Genomic DNA, 18756 nt, shown 5'->3' with positions numbered 1-18756 from the left:
AAGGCTGAAAAGGGAGGCACTGTGAACTGCCTGAAACTAGAGTAAAGGCCAAGCAACCTTGCATCACCTGGAATGCCTTTCAGATGTTTTGACACTATGCGGCATACAGGACTGCTCATTCACCTAGGGCCACGGATCACTGGCTCAGAGAGAAAAAAAAAACTGCAGCCAGTTTCAGTTCCAACAGCCCCAGGGCCAAACACTCTGGTTTCTCTCCAACACAACTGATCACAAATCAGTGTGACAGACTGTGAACGTACTCCTGACAGCTCACACTGAACTGATTCAGACCCAGTGCTTTATGGGTTGAATAAGACCATGTCACCCATTTGAAGGCTTTCAGAAAGCACTACCTACATGGACCATCAGGAATGTGACTTGTTCCTCGCCCACCTCTACCACCAACATGAGTTGCCAAGACAACACGAGAGTGCAACACGTGCTGCACTAAAATTCAGCAGAAAAAAAGAACCCAGAAAAAAAAAAGAAAAACAAATAAACAGGTCATTAATGAATTCAGAGAATGTTCGAGGCAAAACTAACATCACAAGCGTTACAGAGAACACATTACAGAGGTGACGCCAACAACATCTCTGTAATAAGGACCTCAGTACCCCCCACCCACACCCCCTTAGGTAAACACAGTAGCCTAATCCATGGAGAATGACTTCTCTCTAAGCAGATCTGACAAAATTTGTTCACAAAACTAGAAAAGGCGAAAGGATTTGGTTAACTGTAATCACCTTTAACTTACAACCTTTCAAAAGAGCAAAACTCCTCTTATGGTTGCTGACAAGGATTCAGCTCAAGAGCGAGAGCGGGGGAGACCGACTTGCAGTTGACTGAAGGGAAATTCACATGAACAGATGCACAGTTTTTCTTTTCTTCCAGTCTGCTACAGAACTTGCCAAGTTTGCCTCTTAACAATTGAGCTGAATGTGCAGAAAAGGCACATTCTTTGCTCAGGCAATTGGCAAATCCCCATTTGAAATAATGAGCAAGTAAGAGGGTGAGCAGCTTATGGAATTAAGCACGGGAAACACTGCTTAAACCATTTGGCTGCTAATGGCATGCTTTTGTTAAGCCGACGATTAACTCACTTGCACAAAAACTAACCAATTAAAAGCAAAGGCGATCAAAATACTAGGGCTGCCAGATTTAATCTGTTACAGAGAAACTGTCCTTAATTCACTCAAGGGGGCAAGACGCCTGTAAACACTTCGACTGAAGTACACCAACTTATCAATACTTTGATCCATCTAAACAACATTCATTTCTTAATAGATCTGGGGTACAGAAACATGTTCTCTGAAACACTAGCACTGAAGTGCACCTCTATTGATAATGCGGTCTTATCAAAATGTATGGTCCATTTTCCCAGTTTGATTGTGGGAAAAGCACTGATCAAATATTAAGATGAAATGCAACTGTTTAATAAAGACGTGTTGGAAGATAAGCACAGCCAGCCACAGTGCTGGGCCAGCAGGCACGTAGCCCATGGGGAGAAACTCGCTCACTTGTTACTCTTGTGTCCCCATTTGTGATAAACGTGACCGCACGCTGCATTTTGCTCTGGCTTGCTGCCTTAACAGAGGCCTTCACCAAGAATAATAAGGGACTAACAGTTTGCTGTTCACTGCTTGCAAACACAATACTAGGACACAACTAAATTATAAAATGGAGAATTTTACATTAGGGGCAGATTCAAACACTCAAAACAATGGAACTAAACAAGAGCAAAGAAAGTGAACTCAATGACACTCAATTCATTTGAAATACAATTCAACAGCACAGACCTTAATTGTCAATGGCAAAAGAGAAATGAACAGAACAAGAAGCACAAGAACACAAACACCATTCATCCAAGATGAATGCAATGCATACAGACTAAAAACAAACATCAATGACAAGGGTTGGCACTTCAGCCTTTGGCTATGTTCACACTGGCGGTCCTCATACATAGTTCCAGTTTGTTTTGTACGATTTTTTAACCATATGGTTACATCCACACCTACATAAAATGCACACCCAAGTGGTAGCCTTAGCATACAAATTCCTTCTTGCAAACCCAGTATGAATTGATGTGTATCGATCTAATTTCAGTTACCAACAAAAAAAAAAATGAAATGAAAAAACAAATAATTGGGTCACATTTACAACTCAGTGCTGACATCTGCCTAGCTAGAGCATGGAGACAGAGTAACAGAAGTATGCCAGCCTAGTTATATAAGTATAAGTATAAGTATATATACTTTTTTGATCCCGTGAGGGAAATTTGGTCTCTGCGTTTAACCCAATCGGTGAATTAGTGAAATACAAACAGCACACAGTAAACACACAGTGAGGTGAAGCACACACTAATCCCGGGCGCAGTGAGCTGCCTGCTACAATGGCGGGCGGGGGGAGCAGTGAGGGTTAGGTGCCTTGCTCAAGGGGCACTTCAGCCGCGGCCCACTGGTCGGGGCTCGAACCGGCAACCCTCCGGTTACAAGTCCAGAGTGCTAACCAGTGGGCCACGGCTGCCCATAGTTACTTAGCCAATAGACTGTATCCATCACAAAGAAAACTTCAAATCACCACACAGAGAACAAACAAGACTACTAAACTAAATGTTTAGGCCCTGAGCTGACCTTCTCCTTAGTGCGCAGCTCGTCAAACATCTCCTGGATCTCCACTCTCCAGTCCTCCTGCATGGAGTGGAAGGAGTCCTGGGGCATGGTGGCCATCACGGCCTCCTCGATGGCCGTCAGCTGCTCCAGGATGGCAGAGAAAGAGGGACGGATGTGGGGGTCCTGTTCCCAACACTCTACACAGAGAATGGACAGTGTCCATTTAGATAAGGCCAGTGATCAGTGCTGAACTCATTGTTATGGACTTGTGTTTACTTGAGGGGAAAACTTGCAGCTTAAAGTACAAATGTTTTACGAATGTTGTTTTTATCTTAAGTTTAATAATGCATGACGTTTCTTTATACGTACATGTAAATAAAAGTACTCAAACTTGACAAACTTGAATTTCTTTGCTACTTTATCATCATGTTATGTTTGCAAATACTTTCATTTGATTAACTTCATGACTTGGGTGCCTTTTCAAACCATTTCTTTAATTAACTTTGGGTCAAGTGGTGGGGTGTTGTGCCTCCCTTTGGGGGTGTGATGGCCACTACAAACCTTCCATGAGCTTAGCAAAGGGCTCGGGGCAGGTGGAGGGAATAGGGAGGGTGAGTTTGTTCACGGCCACGCCATAGGCCACCGCCAGGCCGTCGATCCCTCGATACGGAACCTCCCCAGTGAGCAGCTCCCACAGCAGAACCCCATAACTGGCAGATAAAGACCAGAGGGTTCACCACACAATATCACTATGCAAAGACTTGGACAGTAATGTGGACTGTTTTTCTTAACTAGTAATAAAGCAATGGAGCACTAACTGAATTATACATAATAGCACAATGATGACACGCATTATTTGCACCCATCATTTGGTGGATATAGAATCACAAGTGTATCATAAACACATACATGTAAATGTATACATTTAATGGAGAATATCTATTGAGACAGAAGTGAACTACAGGACTAGGCTCAACATCATAGCCATGTTTTGTCTTAAAATTCTCCTTGAAGTTTATGCACTTGAGGTGAAGTGCACATCAGTGACTGAGCTGGCGAGGTGCAATGAATCTCACCTCCAGACATCACTGCCCTTTGAGAAGAGCGAGGACTTGATGACTTCTGGTGCCATCCAAGAGTAGGTGCCCGCGGCGCTCATCTTCGTGGTTTTGTGCCACTCTCGTGCCAGACCGAAGTCTGTGATCTTCAGAGTCTTCCGGCCGATGTAGTCATTCTCGATTTTTTCAAGTAATAAAACTGAAGCAGATTGGATGAAAAGAAGGACAAACACAAAAGGGAGAGAGATATTACAAACCAATACAGACAGGGAGAGAGAGAGAGACAGGGATAGAGAGAGGGAGAGAGAGAGAGAGAGAGAGAGAGAGACAGAGAGAGAGAGAGAGACAGGGAGAGAGAGACAGGGAGAAAGGGAGAGACAGGGAGAGAGAAAGAGAGAGAGAGGGAGAGAGAGAGAGGGGAGAGAGAAAGAGAGAGAGACAGGGAGAGAGAGAGAGAGAGACAGGGAGAGAGAGAGAGACAGGAGAGAGAGAGAGGAGAAAGGGAGAGACAGGAGAAAGAGAGAGGGAGAGAGAGAGAGACAGGAGAGAGAGAGAGGGAGAGAGAAAGACAGGGGAGAGAGGAAGAGAGAGAGAGAGAGAGAGAGAGAGAGAGAGAGAGAGAGAGAGACAGGAGAGAGAGAGAGAGAGAGAGAGAGAGAGAGAGAGAGAGAGAGAGAGAGAGAGAGAGAGAGAGAGAGAGAGAGAGAGGGAGAGAGAGAGAGGGGGTAAAGTTTAGACACACAATAAAACACATCCCAAGGTCCAAAGTCATTCAGTGACTTGATAATTAGGTTAAAGGTAGGTATAGTGTATAGGGACTTCCCCCGCTGGTGCCTTGCGTTCTGTACATACAACTGTCCCCACCTCTGGGTAAGGCAACACCTATACGAACCCCTTTAATTAGATACACACTGGAGAGATAAAAGGGATCGATTGCTCTATAGCAACTGTTTGTTCTTGGGCTTTGGAGTGTAATATTAATTTCAGTACATGTGATCCATTGGCACAGAGCCTCTTCACTCATGACTAACAACATGAAAATGCAGGGAACGCCTGTTTAGTTACACCACCCATATTTACCCAGCACATTCTTTATGACCATGACATGATACACTGGGATCAAAATACTATACTAGCACTGTATTGTGATGTGTAGTAACTGCAAGTGAAGGAAGACGGTAAATCTGACCTACTTGGCAAACAAGGTGAGGTGAACAGGGAGGGGAAACAAATATATGAAAATAAAATGTCTATTAATACATTTTTGCTGTTGTCCTTGACAAACATTTCTTGTGACTGAAAATGGGAAATATAACAAAAACATGATCACCAGACAGTGTGAGAGCCTCTTCCTACACCCCTGTCTCTGAGTGTTATGGTTAATTACCATCCATTATTGCACAGTCGAAGATAAGACTAGCACAAAGACCTTGACTCCAATGCTCGTGCCAGAACCACTAGACTATAACCACAAAGGCAAAGGCCTGGCAGAGGATACATACAAGGCCAGTTAACGCACCACACTGCCTTCTCTGTCTCACACTCACACACACACACACACGCACATGCACACACAGTGTGTAGGAGAGAAAATAATCACTGTTCAGAGTAACGGAGGAGTAAGGAGGATGTGAGAATTGCTATTTTCTCCATAAAGGCCTTGACTTTCTTTTCCTGTCTTCTTTATGGCCATTTTGTTTTACCCCAGAATCTTCTCCATCCCTATGCATAAGTTGCAGCCACTCAGCCGCCTCCATCTAACACCTGATGATGAATCTTCTCCATCTTCTCCATCCCCATGCATCAGTTGCAGCCACTCAGCTGATGCCTTCACTGGGACAAAGATTGATGTGTGTACTACACACTGTGCTTCATACTCACATACTACATGTGCTACATATGTTTTTAATGCAATATATCAACACTTTTATTGGAGGGAAACCACCAATGCTTTAATTGTATTTTAAAACCAGTTTTACTGGTTTTGCACTGATTTGAGAATCCAGGCCTCACAACAGCCTAGCTAATTCTAGGAAAAACAAGAGTATGAGGAAGTCCCAGTTACAGTCATTCCAGAACATGTTAATGCGTTACCATGGTTTCATATCAGGGATGCCAAAACTGCATGCCTGCATGGCAAAGGTTTACCACCTCCTGGTTTTACACTGTGTGAAGTGAAACTCTGTAGAGGTACTGGACTTTTGTCCAAGACAAAGACACAAAAATGGCTATACATACAGTAAGTAATGCAAACAAGAGGACGAAAACTGATTACAGGTTATCTAGTCTAACACAGGCTAAAACCAATATTAACCGATTTCCTTTTTAATAAAACAATTTTTTTTAACCAATTGAAACTCTTCTTTTTGCTTGAAGGCTATGAAGGTATTGGCAAATCTACAAAAATATGTACAACAGTGATCATGGTGAACATTAAGGCAGAATTGACAGTGTGAATGTGACAATTAGGCTCTTTATTTTGAAAACAAAAGAAAATAATAATAATAATAATAATAATAATAATAATAATAATAATAGTAATACACTTGGTGCCAGTTTAAAAATAAAAAAAAAACCAACTGCTCTAAATTCTGGACAGATCCAAGTGGACATGTCCAGTCAAGAGTGATCTAGATACTCTTGTAATAGAACTGGAGAAAAAAAAAAATTAAAAAAAATCACACTACATAGTTCAAACCCTCTGAAGCGACCTGCTCGAGAGTGGCCCTTCGGTCCTGGAAGGGGTCATGATACCTTCTAATCCCACCCCACCCAGCGCTATGATGAGCTCCCCTTTGAAATAGGAGAGGAGGCTCATATGGCTGGCCCTAGAGGCCCTCTGGCATCCATCTTAACAGCACAAGGTGGGCTGACTACAGTCTGTGACCTGGCCGTGACTTTACAGCACAGGTGGAAGGAGGCTGAACATGTCTTCAAGTTAGTTTAGCTTCTAGCTTTAAAATAGCGACATTTATAGCGGACCAATGAATACTTAATTGGAATATCCACGGTGGGAATAGTACATGCTCTAGTAACAGTGACCTTCCTCTTACTGTTGATTTGACTTGTGGTGTCCATGGTCATCTACTAGTCTTTGAGGAGATTTTGGTGTTTGGATGAAATAAAACACTGACCATAAACATCACTCTTGCTTCTGTCAAAAAGTTAAACTTTTATCTCATGTGGCCACGGAGCTCTGACGTAGAGGAGTTGAAGAGCATCCTCCCACACGGATCTCCTCCCACTTGTAAAGCTGGTCTATTTGACCACAGCACTACCCTCCCCACTACGTCTCCTTCTGTACTTCTGTAAAGTACATCCTGTTGCTACAAAGCGCTATGAATAAAGGTCATTGTGTTATTTTTAGCATGCTTGCTTGTTATTTGCAATAACTGGGGGAACTTTGCACAATATTTAAGATTTTGAGATATAGATTTTGAGAATATTTTTGAATGGCAATAGTGCAAGACATTAGAGATTTATCAATAAATAAAATCATTTAATGGAAAACAGTCATATTTCTTTCAACCATAACATATCTACAACAAGTCTTTGGTTGTGGTAGATGCTGTTCATGGCCAGCTGCATATCGAGTTCCTGCTACTTGGACATTTAAAGGTAGACTATATTCAGTAAAGTAAAAATTATTGTGTAGAGCTCAAGTTCCTTTGTTTGTTTCTGCCACAGATAACTTCACAAAGCAAACTACAGTTTAGGTTTCACTGTAATGCAGGGCTCAAATGATCTTTTTGTCTTTAAGGGGGTCTCTCTATCTCATAAAAAGTTGGCACACCCCGCGCATAGCCTAACAAGGCGATACAATGAAATAGCCTAGGCGCAAGTGGCTTTTAAGCAGTAAAGTATATCGCCGCGGTAGGCCTAGGCTTTACCTTGACACACGCACACAACAGACATAGATTCTTCATAGAAATGGATTACTTTTAATTAATTTCAACATATTATTGATTGTAATAGTCCATATCTCATTTCAATTTCACAATACAAAGAAAAAGACTAAACGATTTAGTCTGTGCCATTCTCAATTTCACAACGTAACTCATTTAAACCAGACCACCGTCTCAGATAGGCTATCCTCAGTGTCAAACACAATAATGCATGTAGTGTAACTTATACACAGGGGAAAAAGCACTAACTGGCAGAAATGAATAAAGCCAGACAAACTATGTTCTTGTAGGCTAATGTGTTGAACCGTGGAAAATTAATAGACAAACAATTTTGGAGTTTGCCATTGAATATTCCGACATCAGAGATTGCTAACAGGTGTTTCAAAATAGCTGGGAACTTTCCGGAGCTCTGAATGGCAGAGGATAGCTAGATCATCAGACAACACAATCATTGTAGGCTTCATTATGGGCCATAATTTATGGCTTTGTCAATCAACATAGAATAGGTGAAGCGCAAGTTCAACAGCAAACAGGACTTTTCAGCACGTATCAAACCACGTAGGCTAGCCCAATGAACACCTATGCAAATAGACAAAACACTCACATCAAAGCAGGGTGACTTCTTCAGATTTGCGAGTGCTGTCAAATCGATACAGTTTGCTCATATAGTCTAGTGGTGTGGTGGTGAAGTGTCATGCTGCGTTCAAGAGCTTTGTGTCGGTCTACGTCCCGTAGTAGCCTATATTTTAATTTAACGTCTTTAATGGTAAGAGATCGCACAGGGATGGATAATGAGCGGTTGTTTAAGATTAAATTACAATGCCAGACACCTTCAGATATGAGAGGCCCCCTCAGGTTTTTGACTTTGTTGCTTTCATGGGAGCCAGTCCTCACTCTATGGGAGCTCGGCTCCAACGTAATTCGAGCCCTGCTGTAATGACATCAAGGTTATAATTAATGTCTGTGTTCACAAACAGTAGCAAGTCCACAATAAATCCGGGGAAATGCAACCCAGCTACACAGTTTAGATCCTAGATGTCAGATGAAAGAAAACTGTTAGAGGAAGACTGTCTGAAATACAAAGCCCTGAATTAACTTTAACTACCCCTTTCTGCCTATCCAACGTAGTTAACAGCTTTATAATTAAGACCTACACTGTTAGTTTTTGTAGAGGGCCCAGTTTGAGTTTGTCTAGGCCTAATTCTTTCTACATAGTCCTCAAGCAGCATGACAAGACATTACTATAATCTAATATCAATCTAAAGAGGTATATTGCTGTCCATTGCCATAAGAACAGCGCATACATTTTATTTGTTGTATTAGAATGAGAGCACAATACACTGACCTAAGCTATAGGATATGCAGGAAAAATGATAATGGATCATCTCAAGACCTCTTTAGTACACTGGTAACAAAAGTGTAGCTGGGGCCAGTTGTTCATCTCATAAAGGAAGGCAATTATTGGGAGGGAACTTGGGAAGAGGGGTGGGGGGGTTGGGGGGTTGGGGGGTCACCTCTCGATCAGCTACCGAGCTCCACTTTCTCCCACCCCCCTTCCTTAGTGCAGATATTTACGGTGGCCATTCCACTGAGGCCGGGAAATCACCTTCGCGACAATAGCAACCATTGAGGTGCGCTGGCTACGGCTGCCACAGCCTGCCATTGTTCTGCATGAGACCCACTTTGTGTGTGTATGTGTGTCTATGTGTGTGTGTCTAGTGTGTACGTCTTCTAGAGTGTGCGGCCAACATACTTGGGATTCTTTGCACCTTTCAATTGGTGCGCTCGAAACTACAACATAAAGTGTGTCATGAACTCTTGGCTCTGGGCCAAGTTTCAATGACAGCCAGCAAGATGCTGCCACTGTCTCCTATCTTACATCAATCTGGCTTCAAACTAAGGACAAATCTAAATCTGCCACTACTTTTAACAAGGGCAACAGCAAGACCAGTAGCAGCCGTAACAGGAGAGGGAGAGTAGCTGCCACTGTGGGGTGGGGGCTGGGGTGGGAAGATTAGATATAATGAAAATAAGCCTCTCAGAACCCTGGAGTTGGGGGCATTCTTGAAGGCGATGGTTACCAAGCAACCGGTGCTTGACCACTCTATTGTGAAAACTTATGTTAAGCTTTTTGGCCTCTCATTAGTAGAATTCCAGAGAGCGAGGCATTAAGAGATTAAGGAATGCACAAACACAGTCCTGTTTGTGTGACTTCTCGTCACACACACACACACACACACACACACACACACACCAGATGGGCTGCATGAGGTGCGGCTTGAGCATCTGGGTCCCAGCTCCCGGTGTTGTCCTTCAGTTTGGAAAAAAAGCCCTCCCACACAATGCATCTCTGGCCAATGAATAGCCAATGGGCTTGTGTAGGGCTATTTGTTGTTTGCGGTTTCCTGACGAACAGAGCATTAAGTAAAAGCTCAGTCCCCCCAGTGGGTGGTGTATTCACTGGGACTCTGGGCAAACATGCTATTTTTTCAATTAAGCTTGGCAAGCTAGCACTGTTGATTGTCACAATCGTGTGGAGAGGCAAACAAACTGACTTGCGTTAACAGTGACTTTGCTAGGCCCCCACTAAGTCATTGAGGCTCCTGTGTCTGTCTACCGCAACTCTTTTCACCCTCCAAAGGGGCAAGCAAAGTTCAGACAGAGAGGAATTTAAAATTTTACTTGACGGGAAAACAGCACTAGGCACAACAGTGACAACGCTGCCTACTGAAAGATGCAGAGCTATCGTGTTCAATTTCACAGGCAGACAACATCCCCTTCTCTCTCTGGCTAATGTCCACGGAGTGAGTGGCCTTCACTGTGTAGGCTCCAGCTTAATAGGAAACAAGAACCTGATGAGACAAAGACACATACTGTAAAAGTGATAGACTACACTGCACCCGAATCGTGTTCCAAAGCTACAATGCCAATGTCTCAAACAAGTGGCGACATTACCCTCTCCATCTGTCGAGAACACAGTGAACATTTCAACTGGCTACATTCATTGATTATTTAAAACAATTACCCAAGTTACTCTTGGAAACGTAAGCAAGGTCACCTGCATGTGAACTTGCAGCGCTCAGAAATCAGAGTCTGGAATGGCCACCAGGAAAGGCCCAACAACTGATATTGAAAATGGCCTGTGCACAACCACAACCTACATGTTTTCACAAATTACTGAGAGGCCAGTCCTCACCAAGAGAAAAGTTCAAGAGGTTTAAGTTAACTGTCCAATGATCCACTGTCCAGTAGTAATCTCTTTCACAAGTTTTGGTCAAGTTGCTCTCACACATGCAACATCTGCAAACTATTAAAGATCATCACTGGGATAGTGGAGAATATTTCTTAGATACAATTGGTTACATTTGCATATATTCCTTTAGTAAATGCCAACATCTAAACTGCCTAAAAGAACAGAAGGACTTCACTCAGCCTACAGTAGGACTACACTAAGTCACATACAACATAAAATATGTGACTCCCAAACTGGGCCCAATGCTTCAAGCCAGTGTTGGATCTTGGGGACTTAAATGAGAACCAACTTTCATTTCGGAAAAGAGACCAGCTGAACAAACTGAGACCTCATTTCGCATCCACTTAAGCACCCCCATGCCCCCCAGCCCAAAACCTCCCACTTGCTTCTGTTGCTTTCCAGTGTTGGCCAGCTGACCTAAGATCAACACACCCCTTCCCCCAACTCCTCACCCTGGCCTCTGGGCCCCACACCCCATCATCTGCATCCAGACTGGCGGAGTGCTGTTGCCACGTGTATTAGGAGAAACAAGTCATGACATCCTCAGTGAAAAGGCCCAAAACACCTTTATTTACTTAATGGGGCCTGGGGATACAGTAGGGGGGCAGTGTTACCAATTTGGGTGCCGGCCATTTTTGCTTGTTATTTTTTTTTATATCATGATTAGGTCTATTGGAGTACTTAAAAATGTGAAAGTCTCAATTTTTCCTGCTGGTTTTAGTGACATTGGTCAATCACGATACCTTTATAGGGTGTTTTCTCAAAATGTTTTCCCCCCTTCATACAGTAGAACTCACACCAAAAATATCGGTTCGATACCTATCTATATTCTGAAGGTCTTGATGACAGAAAGGTTTGATCCATCATTCATAGCCTGATTTATTATAACCATAAAACATAAATACACAACAAAACAATTTTAAAACGGATTATATCCAATCTTCAGATTTCTGTTTTCAGGAATACACAAAAATTGGTGCATATTTTAGTATGCCTAATTTGCATATAAACAATTTTAAAAACGTTATAACGCAGAAAACCGTTGTACGAGTAAACAGGTACAAGAAACTACTCAGAAAAAAAATGGTGACACGATTTTCCTCCCAGTTTAATCACCTAAGATGATACTCCAACCACTCTTAAAAAATCACAGAACTACATAGACACCCCTACTAATAAATATGATTTCTGCTTGAGGAAAAGGTAGGCCTAGGGCCTTACAAACCCCGAGTTAAACCATCTTAAAAGATTTTGATTAAGACAAGGGCAGGGAAGAAAGCGAGACTTAAAACAACAACAAGCTCTTATAATCACCTATTAGCAACAGCAAGCAATAACACATAATCCACCACACAATAGTTTACTATGCCTATACAAATGGTGGTCAGTATGTTTTTATTGTACTATTTGTGTCTTGTGGACAACGCCTGCTGATTCACTGGGCCATTGGGGCCAATTTCACAAACCACGCTCAGCTCTGTCTCCACCCTGTGCAGTACAACAAATGCAAACATACGATTTTAACACCAAAGTCACACACTTGCTGATATGCATCATCCAACCTCTATCAGGCTAAAGAGTATGAAGACAGGGAAAGCAGCAGGCAACATCACTAGTTGGAGACAAGTTAACTGCAGTAACCCAGTAGATCAAAGCTATAACCTACTGTAGGCTATACTGTGCAATGCTATAACCTAGGCTATACTGTGCAATGCTATAAACTAGGCTGTACTGTGCAATGCTATAACCTAGGCTATACTGTGCAATGCTATAACCTAGGCTATACTATGCAATGTTCATTACATATTGCACAAAGACAGCCTCATTTATGATAATAAACATACTTATTCGCACAAAGACAGCCTCATTTATGATAATACACGTACTTATTCGCACAAACTGCAATGCATTTCAAATTCAAATGATAATCCACTTGTTCATAAGAACTGGGTAGAGATAGACCCCTGAGGGGCTAAGTGGTGTCAGTTAACACTCTCACAACAGAATTATGTCCTATAATGACAACCATAAACTCAAATTACCACCATGGTTTGGTCCTACAAACGGCCAGTCAAACCCTCTAACCTCAACTGACCTTGGTCTTCGTGGGAGAGGAGACCGGTAAGATGCCACTTCTACTGTGCCACTTTGCAGAGCTTTTATACCATGTTGACCCCAGACCCTAAGCATCCGTGACTGAACAACAGCCACATTGTTGGGAAGGTCCTAAGCATGGCTAGCCTCCATAGTACCCCGACATAATGGATTCAATTAAAAGTGCAGTCCCTGAGCTCTTCACAGTATGTTTCATTGATTAAAACACAGTCGAAACATAGCCTATGTGTAGTGTTTAAAGTGATGCAACTGCTGCAACTGCTATGTTGGTGAGTTTTACTGCTCAGAGAGGTTGTCTATGTTTATCAGTTTAGTAAAAGCAGCAGGAGCGCTGGTCTAAAACTAGTGTGCCTACCTGCCTACAAGGCATTGTTTTACATATCCGCAGGGTTATTCTTCTACCTGAACCTCAAACCTACATAGCCTGCCCAGCTAGTTGGAACAACAGATGTGCTGTGACCATAGACCATCAAGTTTAAAATGGGCAACATCACCCAGCCAAACACGTCATTGTTAAGGGTGGAACGTCATGTTACCCTATGCCAGTTACATACCTTGAAGTATGGAATAGTTGGCGCACATCAGAACTCTTAAATTCTATACAATAGTTGATGGGGAGCAATTTGTATATGCAAAGCCTATTTTTTCCTGAATGTGTGTGTGTGTGTGTGTGGAGAGAGAGAGAGAGGGAGAAAGAGTAAGTGTCTGTAGCAAGCCAAATATGACTTCCAAATCACAGGTATTACACAAGTAACTCCCTTAAGTATGACAACAATCCGTTGCAACACCTTTGTGTAAAGTTGAAGATGCAAACACTAGTTGCCAATAAAAAAAACACACCTCAAAAGGTGATAAATTCCTGTATGCTATTGTGCATGGAGAGATCCATCAAGACAAGGTTAACTTTTAACTCTAATTACTTACACTACTAAAATAGCTCAAAGAGTCAATATCTTCAAATTGTACTGGCTAACAAACCAGACAGCTAAAGTGCCCATGATGACACTAAGCAGAAGTAAACTCCCTGTAGTCTGTACACAGCAGCGCTGGATTTCCACATTTACTACAGAACACGCCGCGCATAGAATCACTTCACTAAGTGACCAACCATAGTCGACTAAGGCCGACCATACCATCATGAAACATCTGTACCTTTACAACAGATTTGGTATCGGCCCATGTTTACATTTACATTACATTTACAGATGGCAGTGGCTGATCTGTTATGTTATGTTATCTGTTATGTTGCATCAGCTCTGCACAAGGTAAATGTTGTGCTATAAAGGCCTGAAAGACTGGAAAAAGGTTCATTTATTTTCTTTTAAGAATATTTTTGTTTCCACTCTAGGTAAATTAAAAGGTATAATTAACAACAAAAACTAAGTAAACAAAGAAAAAAATAATGGTATAAGCATCATATATATCGGCCAAATTGTTATTTTATACATCGGTATCGGCCCAGAATCAGTGCATCTCTAACAGATTATTTAATGTACACGAGTCTGCTCATGTGCTGCTTGGGCATACGGGATAAGTACCTAAATAACAAACAGTCCACCCATAGAGGACAACATATTAGCATATTAAATATACATCAGAAAAATTGTGTGGTAAATTGATCGTCTCTACCCTTCCATATATGTGCTACAAGTGACTAGCCATCACATAAAACTAAGGGACAACTTTATTCTCTCTCGTTCTCTTTGTGGTACCATCAATCTGTGGCAATCTGTGGTTTAAGGTAGTTTTTCTTAGCCTAGAAATCTAGACGCACCCGCCCCTCAAACTGAGCACTGCGAATGGGGAGTCCCCAGACCCTACATCTTGATGTGGGTCTTGCTCGTCAGGCTAAGTTCTTCTGTGAGAAAATGCAAAAGGCAGCATAAAGGTAAGAAAGCAAAAGGAGATAGAACAACCATAACTGAGAAATACGTGGATGATGGCATTGCCTAATTTAAGATCCAACAAGACTAAATAAATCTGGAACAGAGATCTCAACTTCTGGCTGAACTCATTCACTAAAAACACACCATACAGCGAATGTGTGTGTTACCATAAGACTTTTCAAACAGATATGCTACAGGGCGTTTTTTTTTTTTTTTTTAAGTGAAATCTTGTTTGGAGCTAAAACAGCATTCACAAGTCCAATGACTATACCCTCCTTGCAGGCAGAGAAACCGTGGTTGTCAGACCAGCTTTTTTGTAAAGACACTGAGGGGTCTCTTTGGCTGGAGGGGCCTGTCCCAAATAAGAACAGGTGATCCCTTAACTACAAAGCCCCTTTTCATCCTGCTAACATCCATCACATTTATAGGCTCTCTGTCAAGATAAGATTGCACTCCTTTACTACAGGTGACAACGCTGTAAAGATCTGTCTGTTATTTGCCCATTAGTTCTCATTGAGTTTTCAGTGATTGTGTTACCTGCAAAGATAATGTTCAACATTGCCAGACTGGACTCTTTTCACTCTACTAGACACACTAACTAATTAAATGAAGTTATGCAAGTTGAGTCTATATATCTCCATCTATATCAGAAATGTGATAAAGCTAGTGGCAGACCAATGACATTTCATGACATGAACACTAAAAGGCTCCCAATACACTTCTCAAAATTTCCACTCAAATCACCCTCCTACACACACACACGCACACACACACTTTCAGTGAGACAATGTCCTGTAGCATTCTTTTTGAATGGAGAAAAAAATGCATGTATTAATACCTAGGATTCATTCCAGGTGGGTGCTATAAATGGCATATGACATAGTAGGCACAACTCTCTGAAAAAAGTCACCTGATCTTCAGCTGCAGATTCTAAACCCAAGAGAATCATATAAAATTATATAAGGAGCTTGCTTTGAACATGCTTTGTAGTCTATTTTTCATATTAGGTTATAGATGAGTACTGCATCACTCAGCTAATCATTCTTTCAAGAGCATAGCCTAGTCTCTTCTCTCAGCACTACTAGTGTATATGAATTAATAAATAAATAAATAATCTCTGCTGGGGAGTGGAGCTAATAGCAACTAGGCCTAGTTATAGATATGTACTACTTGAGGGTAGGAGTTTGTCATTAATTTAAAGGACTAAGCATAGGATGTGACTACACAACCGATAAAACAGATTCAATAGTGCCAACATTTAGGCAATATTGCAAAAGAATAACAAGCAATGTGTTATTACTTAATGTGCCTTTACAGAGCACAGGAGTCAATAAAATACACTAGCCAAGTTTTGCCAATCCTCCTGATGGACCTGGGGATTGGTTCAATATAACTCAGACACTCCTCAATTTCTGTCCATCTATGGACTTGAGTGGGAAAGGGTATGATGTGGCAGGTTTATGGTAATATCAGACCAAACTGTATTGTGAAACAAATCACAAGGTGCAGTGTAGTTCACATACAATAACGGACGGTTAATCATTTATCCACTCATTGCAAAAAGCACATTCCTTAGAGTTGACACCTTGATATAAGAAGCACTAACACATGCCTGTGTGCATGTTTGCAAAGAGATAAGGTGGCAATGGAACAGGCCAAGGCCTACTTTGTGAGCAATAAGGCAATCCAGGAAAGTGTGAGCAAGAATGCATGTATGTGTGTGGGGGGAGGCAGATGAGTTTTACTTACTGTTGCTAGATTTCAGGTCTCTGTGAATGATAGGGACTACTGCTTCTTCATGAAGATAGTGCATGCCTCTGGCAATTTGAACAGCCCAGTTCACAAGAATGTGCGGGGGTATCCTTCTACCAGCCAAAGCCCGGTTCAATGTTCCACCACGAGCATATTCCATGACAAGACACAAGTTCGGCTCCTCTAAACATACCCCTTCAAGCTTTATGATAGTGGGGTGTTGTAGCATGGAAAACAGTTTTGCCTCTTGTTTAACACTGTTCGAAGTTGCAGTAATGTCTTCATCGGGGTCCTGTCGAGCAGCTTTGACAGCAACCTCTTGGTCCTTCCATGTTCCTCGGTAAACTTTACCGAAACCACCAACTCCGATAATTTCTTCTAAAACTAGTTCACTAAAAGGGATCTGTACGGGGGAACTTGGGACATTCTCTCGCACCCCCACCGAGCCACCGGCGGGAAGTCTGTAAATGGCAGGCTGAAAGGTAACATAATTAGCAGGAAAGATGCCAACACGGTGGTTGATTTTGCCTGTCCACCAGCCTTCGTCACCAGATATTGCGGCATCTTTGGACAGTACCTCAACCACGTCCCCACGCCGTAGGCTGAGCTCGTCTTCTCCGCTAGGTTCATAGTCGTAGACAGCCGTCCACAGAGATCGAGGACATGAGGGCGCAGAATGAGCCCAAGTTCTGGCACTAGGGGACTCTGTCCAGGCATGGTCTCCACTTTGGATCGGCCCTCCTTCACCGTTTAGGAAACCACCCTTGGAAAGATCCATGTCTCGGTGTCTGTCGCCGCACCATAAGGTGCTTAGTTGTTGGTGCAAATTGTAATTAAATGTAGCACTGTGGCTATTATATTATGGCTTCAAAAGTAAGGCAGGAACTAGAAGACTAGAAGCTAGCTGCTACAAAAACTGAATCTCATAGAAACGGTGCATAGATCAGCAAATCTACATGACTGGTGGCAGGTGGCCTCTGCCTCCACGTAGCCTATCTAGAGTCGCAATGTGTCTGTATTGTATCGTCAAGTGTTTGCTAACGCTAAAAAAATACACAAATATGACTGTGCTCCAAATACATAACGTAGTCGAAGACTTAAAATCCAATGTATCAAGGTTTTATGGATGATACATTTCACGTCATGTAGTATTTACATTCCGACATAATACTAGTTATCTTGATGGTTTTGAAATTATTACCATTAGAATTCTAGGCCATGATGAAGAATTATCCATTGAACGGAGGTTTCGTGTTCGGAAGCGCAACAACGTTAACTTAGACGTCTTCCCTCACAATCAATGACACAAACTTTAGCCTACCATCAAACTCCGCTATCCCACAATCTGATGAATAACCAAGTGATTGAAATATACATTTTAGCACGATTCAACATAAACGATGAGCTAGCCACTCAGGCTAACGTAAGTTCACACACTTTTTAAAAACTTTACGGTCAACCTGTAGGATAGCCTACATTGACAGCTTAAAACTAACGACAAGAGTTTTGCAAAAAACTTGTTTGACGTTTTACCACGAGGATATCTGCTGTCTTCTCCTAGCACTCCAAAATGTCCCAACCTAACTCCTGAATTACGATCGACTTAAAAATCCCATTACGTTGGATTCGGCAAGTTGACTCAAAACAATCCACACTGCGCCGCCATCGCTCCCAGACTCCACCGACCCGTCTGACCAGGAGAAGCGCTAAAGGATTGGTGCCTTTAGATCACGTGGTAAATGTGAAAGGGAGGAGATTCTCAGATCACACTCAAAGTAAAAACTTTACAAATGCAATTTATGTTAACAATGTAACCATAATGTTAAACAAAGAGTGGGCTAAGGTTGGAAATAGGCCTACCTATCACTTAAAAATAGACATGATCTTCCTTGGCATGAAGATCTTAGGCCTACACATGAGCCTTCTGTTGTGATGTGGTGGGCTGTATTTATTTTACCACGTGTTGTTTTTGACTACCCTTTGAAGGATGTTGTTCGGCCTATCAACCCCACCCACAAATTATAAACCTAATTAGCTCTTGGCCTACATTAGCTATAAGGTATTTTGGAATAAGTTAAAATATCGTCTTATGGCCAGTCAAATAGTCCCTATTCTGGTTCTAAAATGCCCGTGTGCACCAAAGTATAGGCTAATTTAATATTGCCTATATGCAAATCA

At 42.0% G+C, this 18756-nt stretch overlaps 1 protein-coding gene across 4 annotated transcripts in view; it reads right to left on the bottom strand.

Annotated features, from left to right (window-relative positions):
• map3k21 (mitogen-activated protein kinase kinase kinase 21) overlaps positions 1-18255 on the bottom strand; it is a 29097-nt gene extending 10842 nt beyond the window's left edge. For all 4 annotated transcript variants that reach the window (XM_048269905.1, XM_048269906.1, XM_048269907.1 and 1 more), the window contains exons 1-4: positions 16576-18255; positions 3686-3866; positions 3171-3319; positions 2631-2806 (exon numbers count right to left, since the gene is read on the bottom strand). In XM_048269905.1, coding sequence (XP_048125862.1) covers positions 2631-2806; positions 3171-3319; positions 3686-3866; positions 16576-17356 — 1287 coding nt within the window. In that variant the 5' untranslated portion in view covers positions 17357-18255. The remainder of the gene's footprint in view (positions 1-2630; positions 2807-3170; positions 3320-3685; positions 3867-16575) is intronic.
• Positions 18256-18756: the final 501 nt, after the last annotated feature.

This window comes from Alosa alosa, chromosome 18 (genome assembly GCF_017589495.1).
Source record: "Alosa alosa isolate M-15738 ecotype Scorff River chromosome 18, AALO_Geno_1.1, whole genome shotgun sequence".
Classification (NCBI taxonomy): Eukaryota; Metazoa; Chordata; class Actinopteri; order Clupeiformes; family Clupeidae; genus Alosa; species Alosa alosa.
This window is presented reverse-complemented; position numbering and strand designations above follow the sequence as displayed.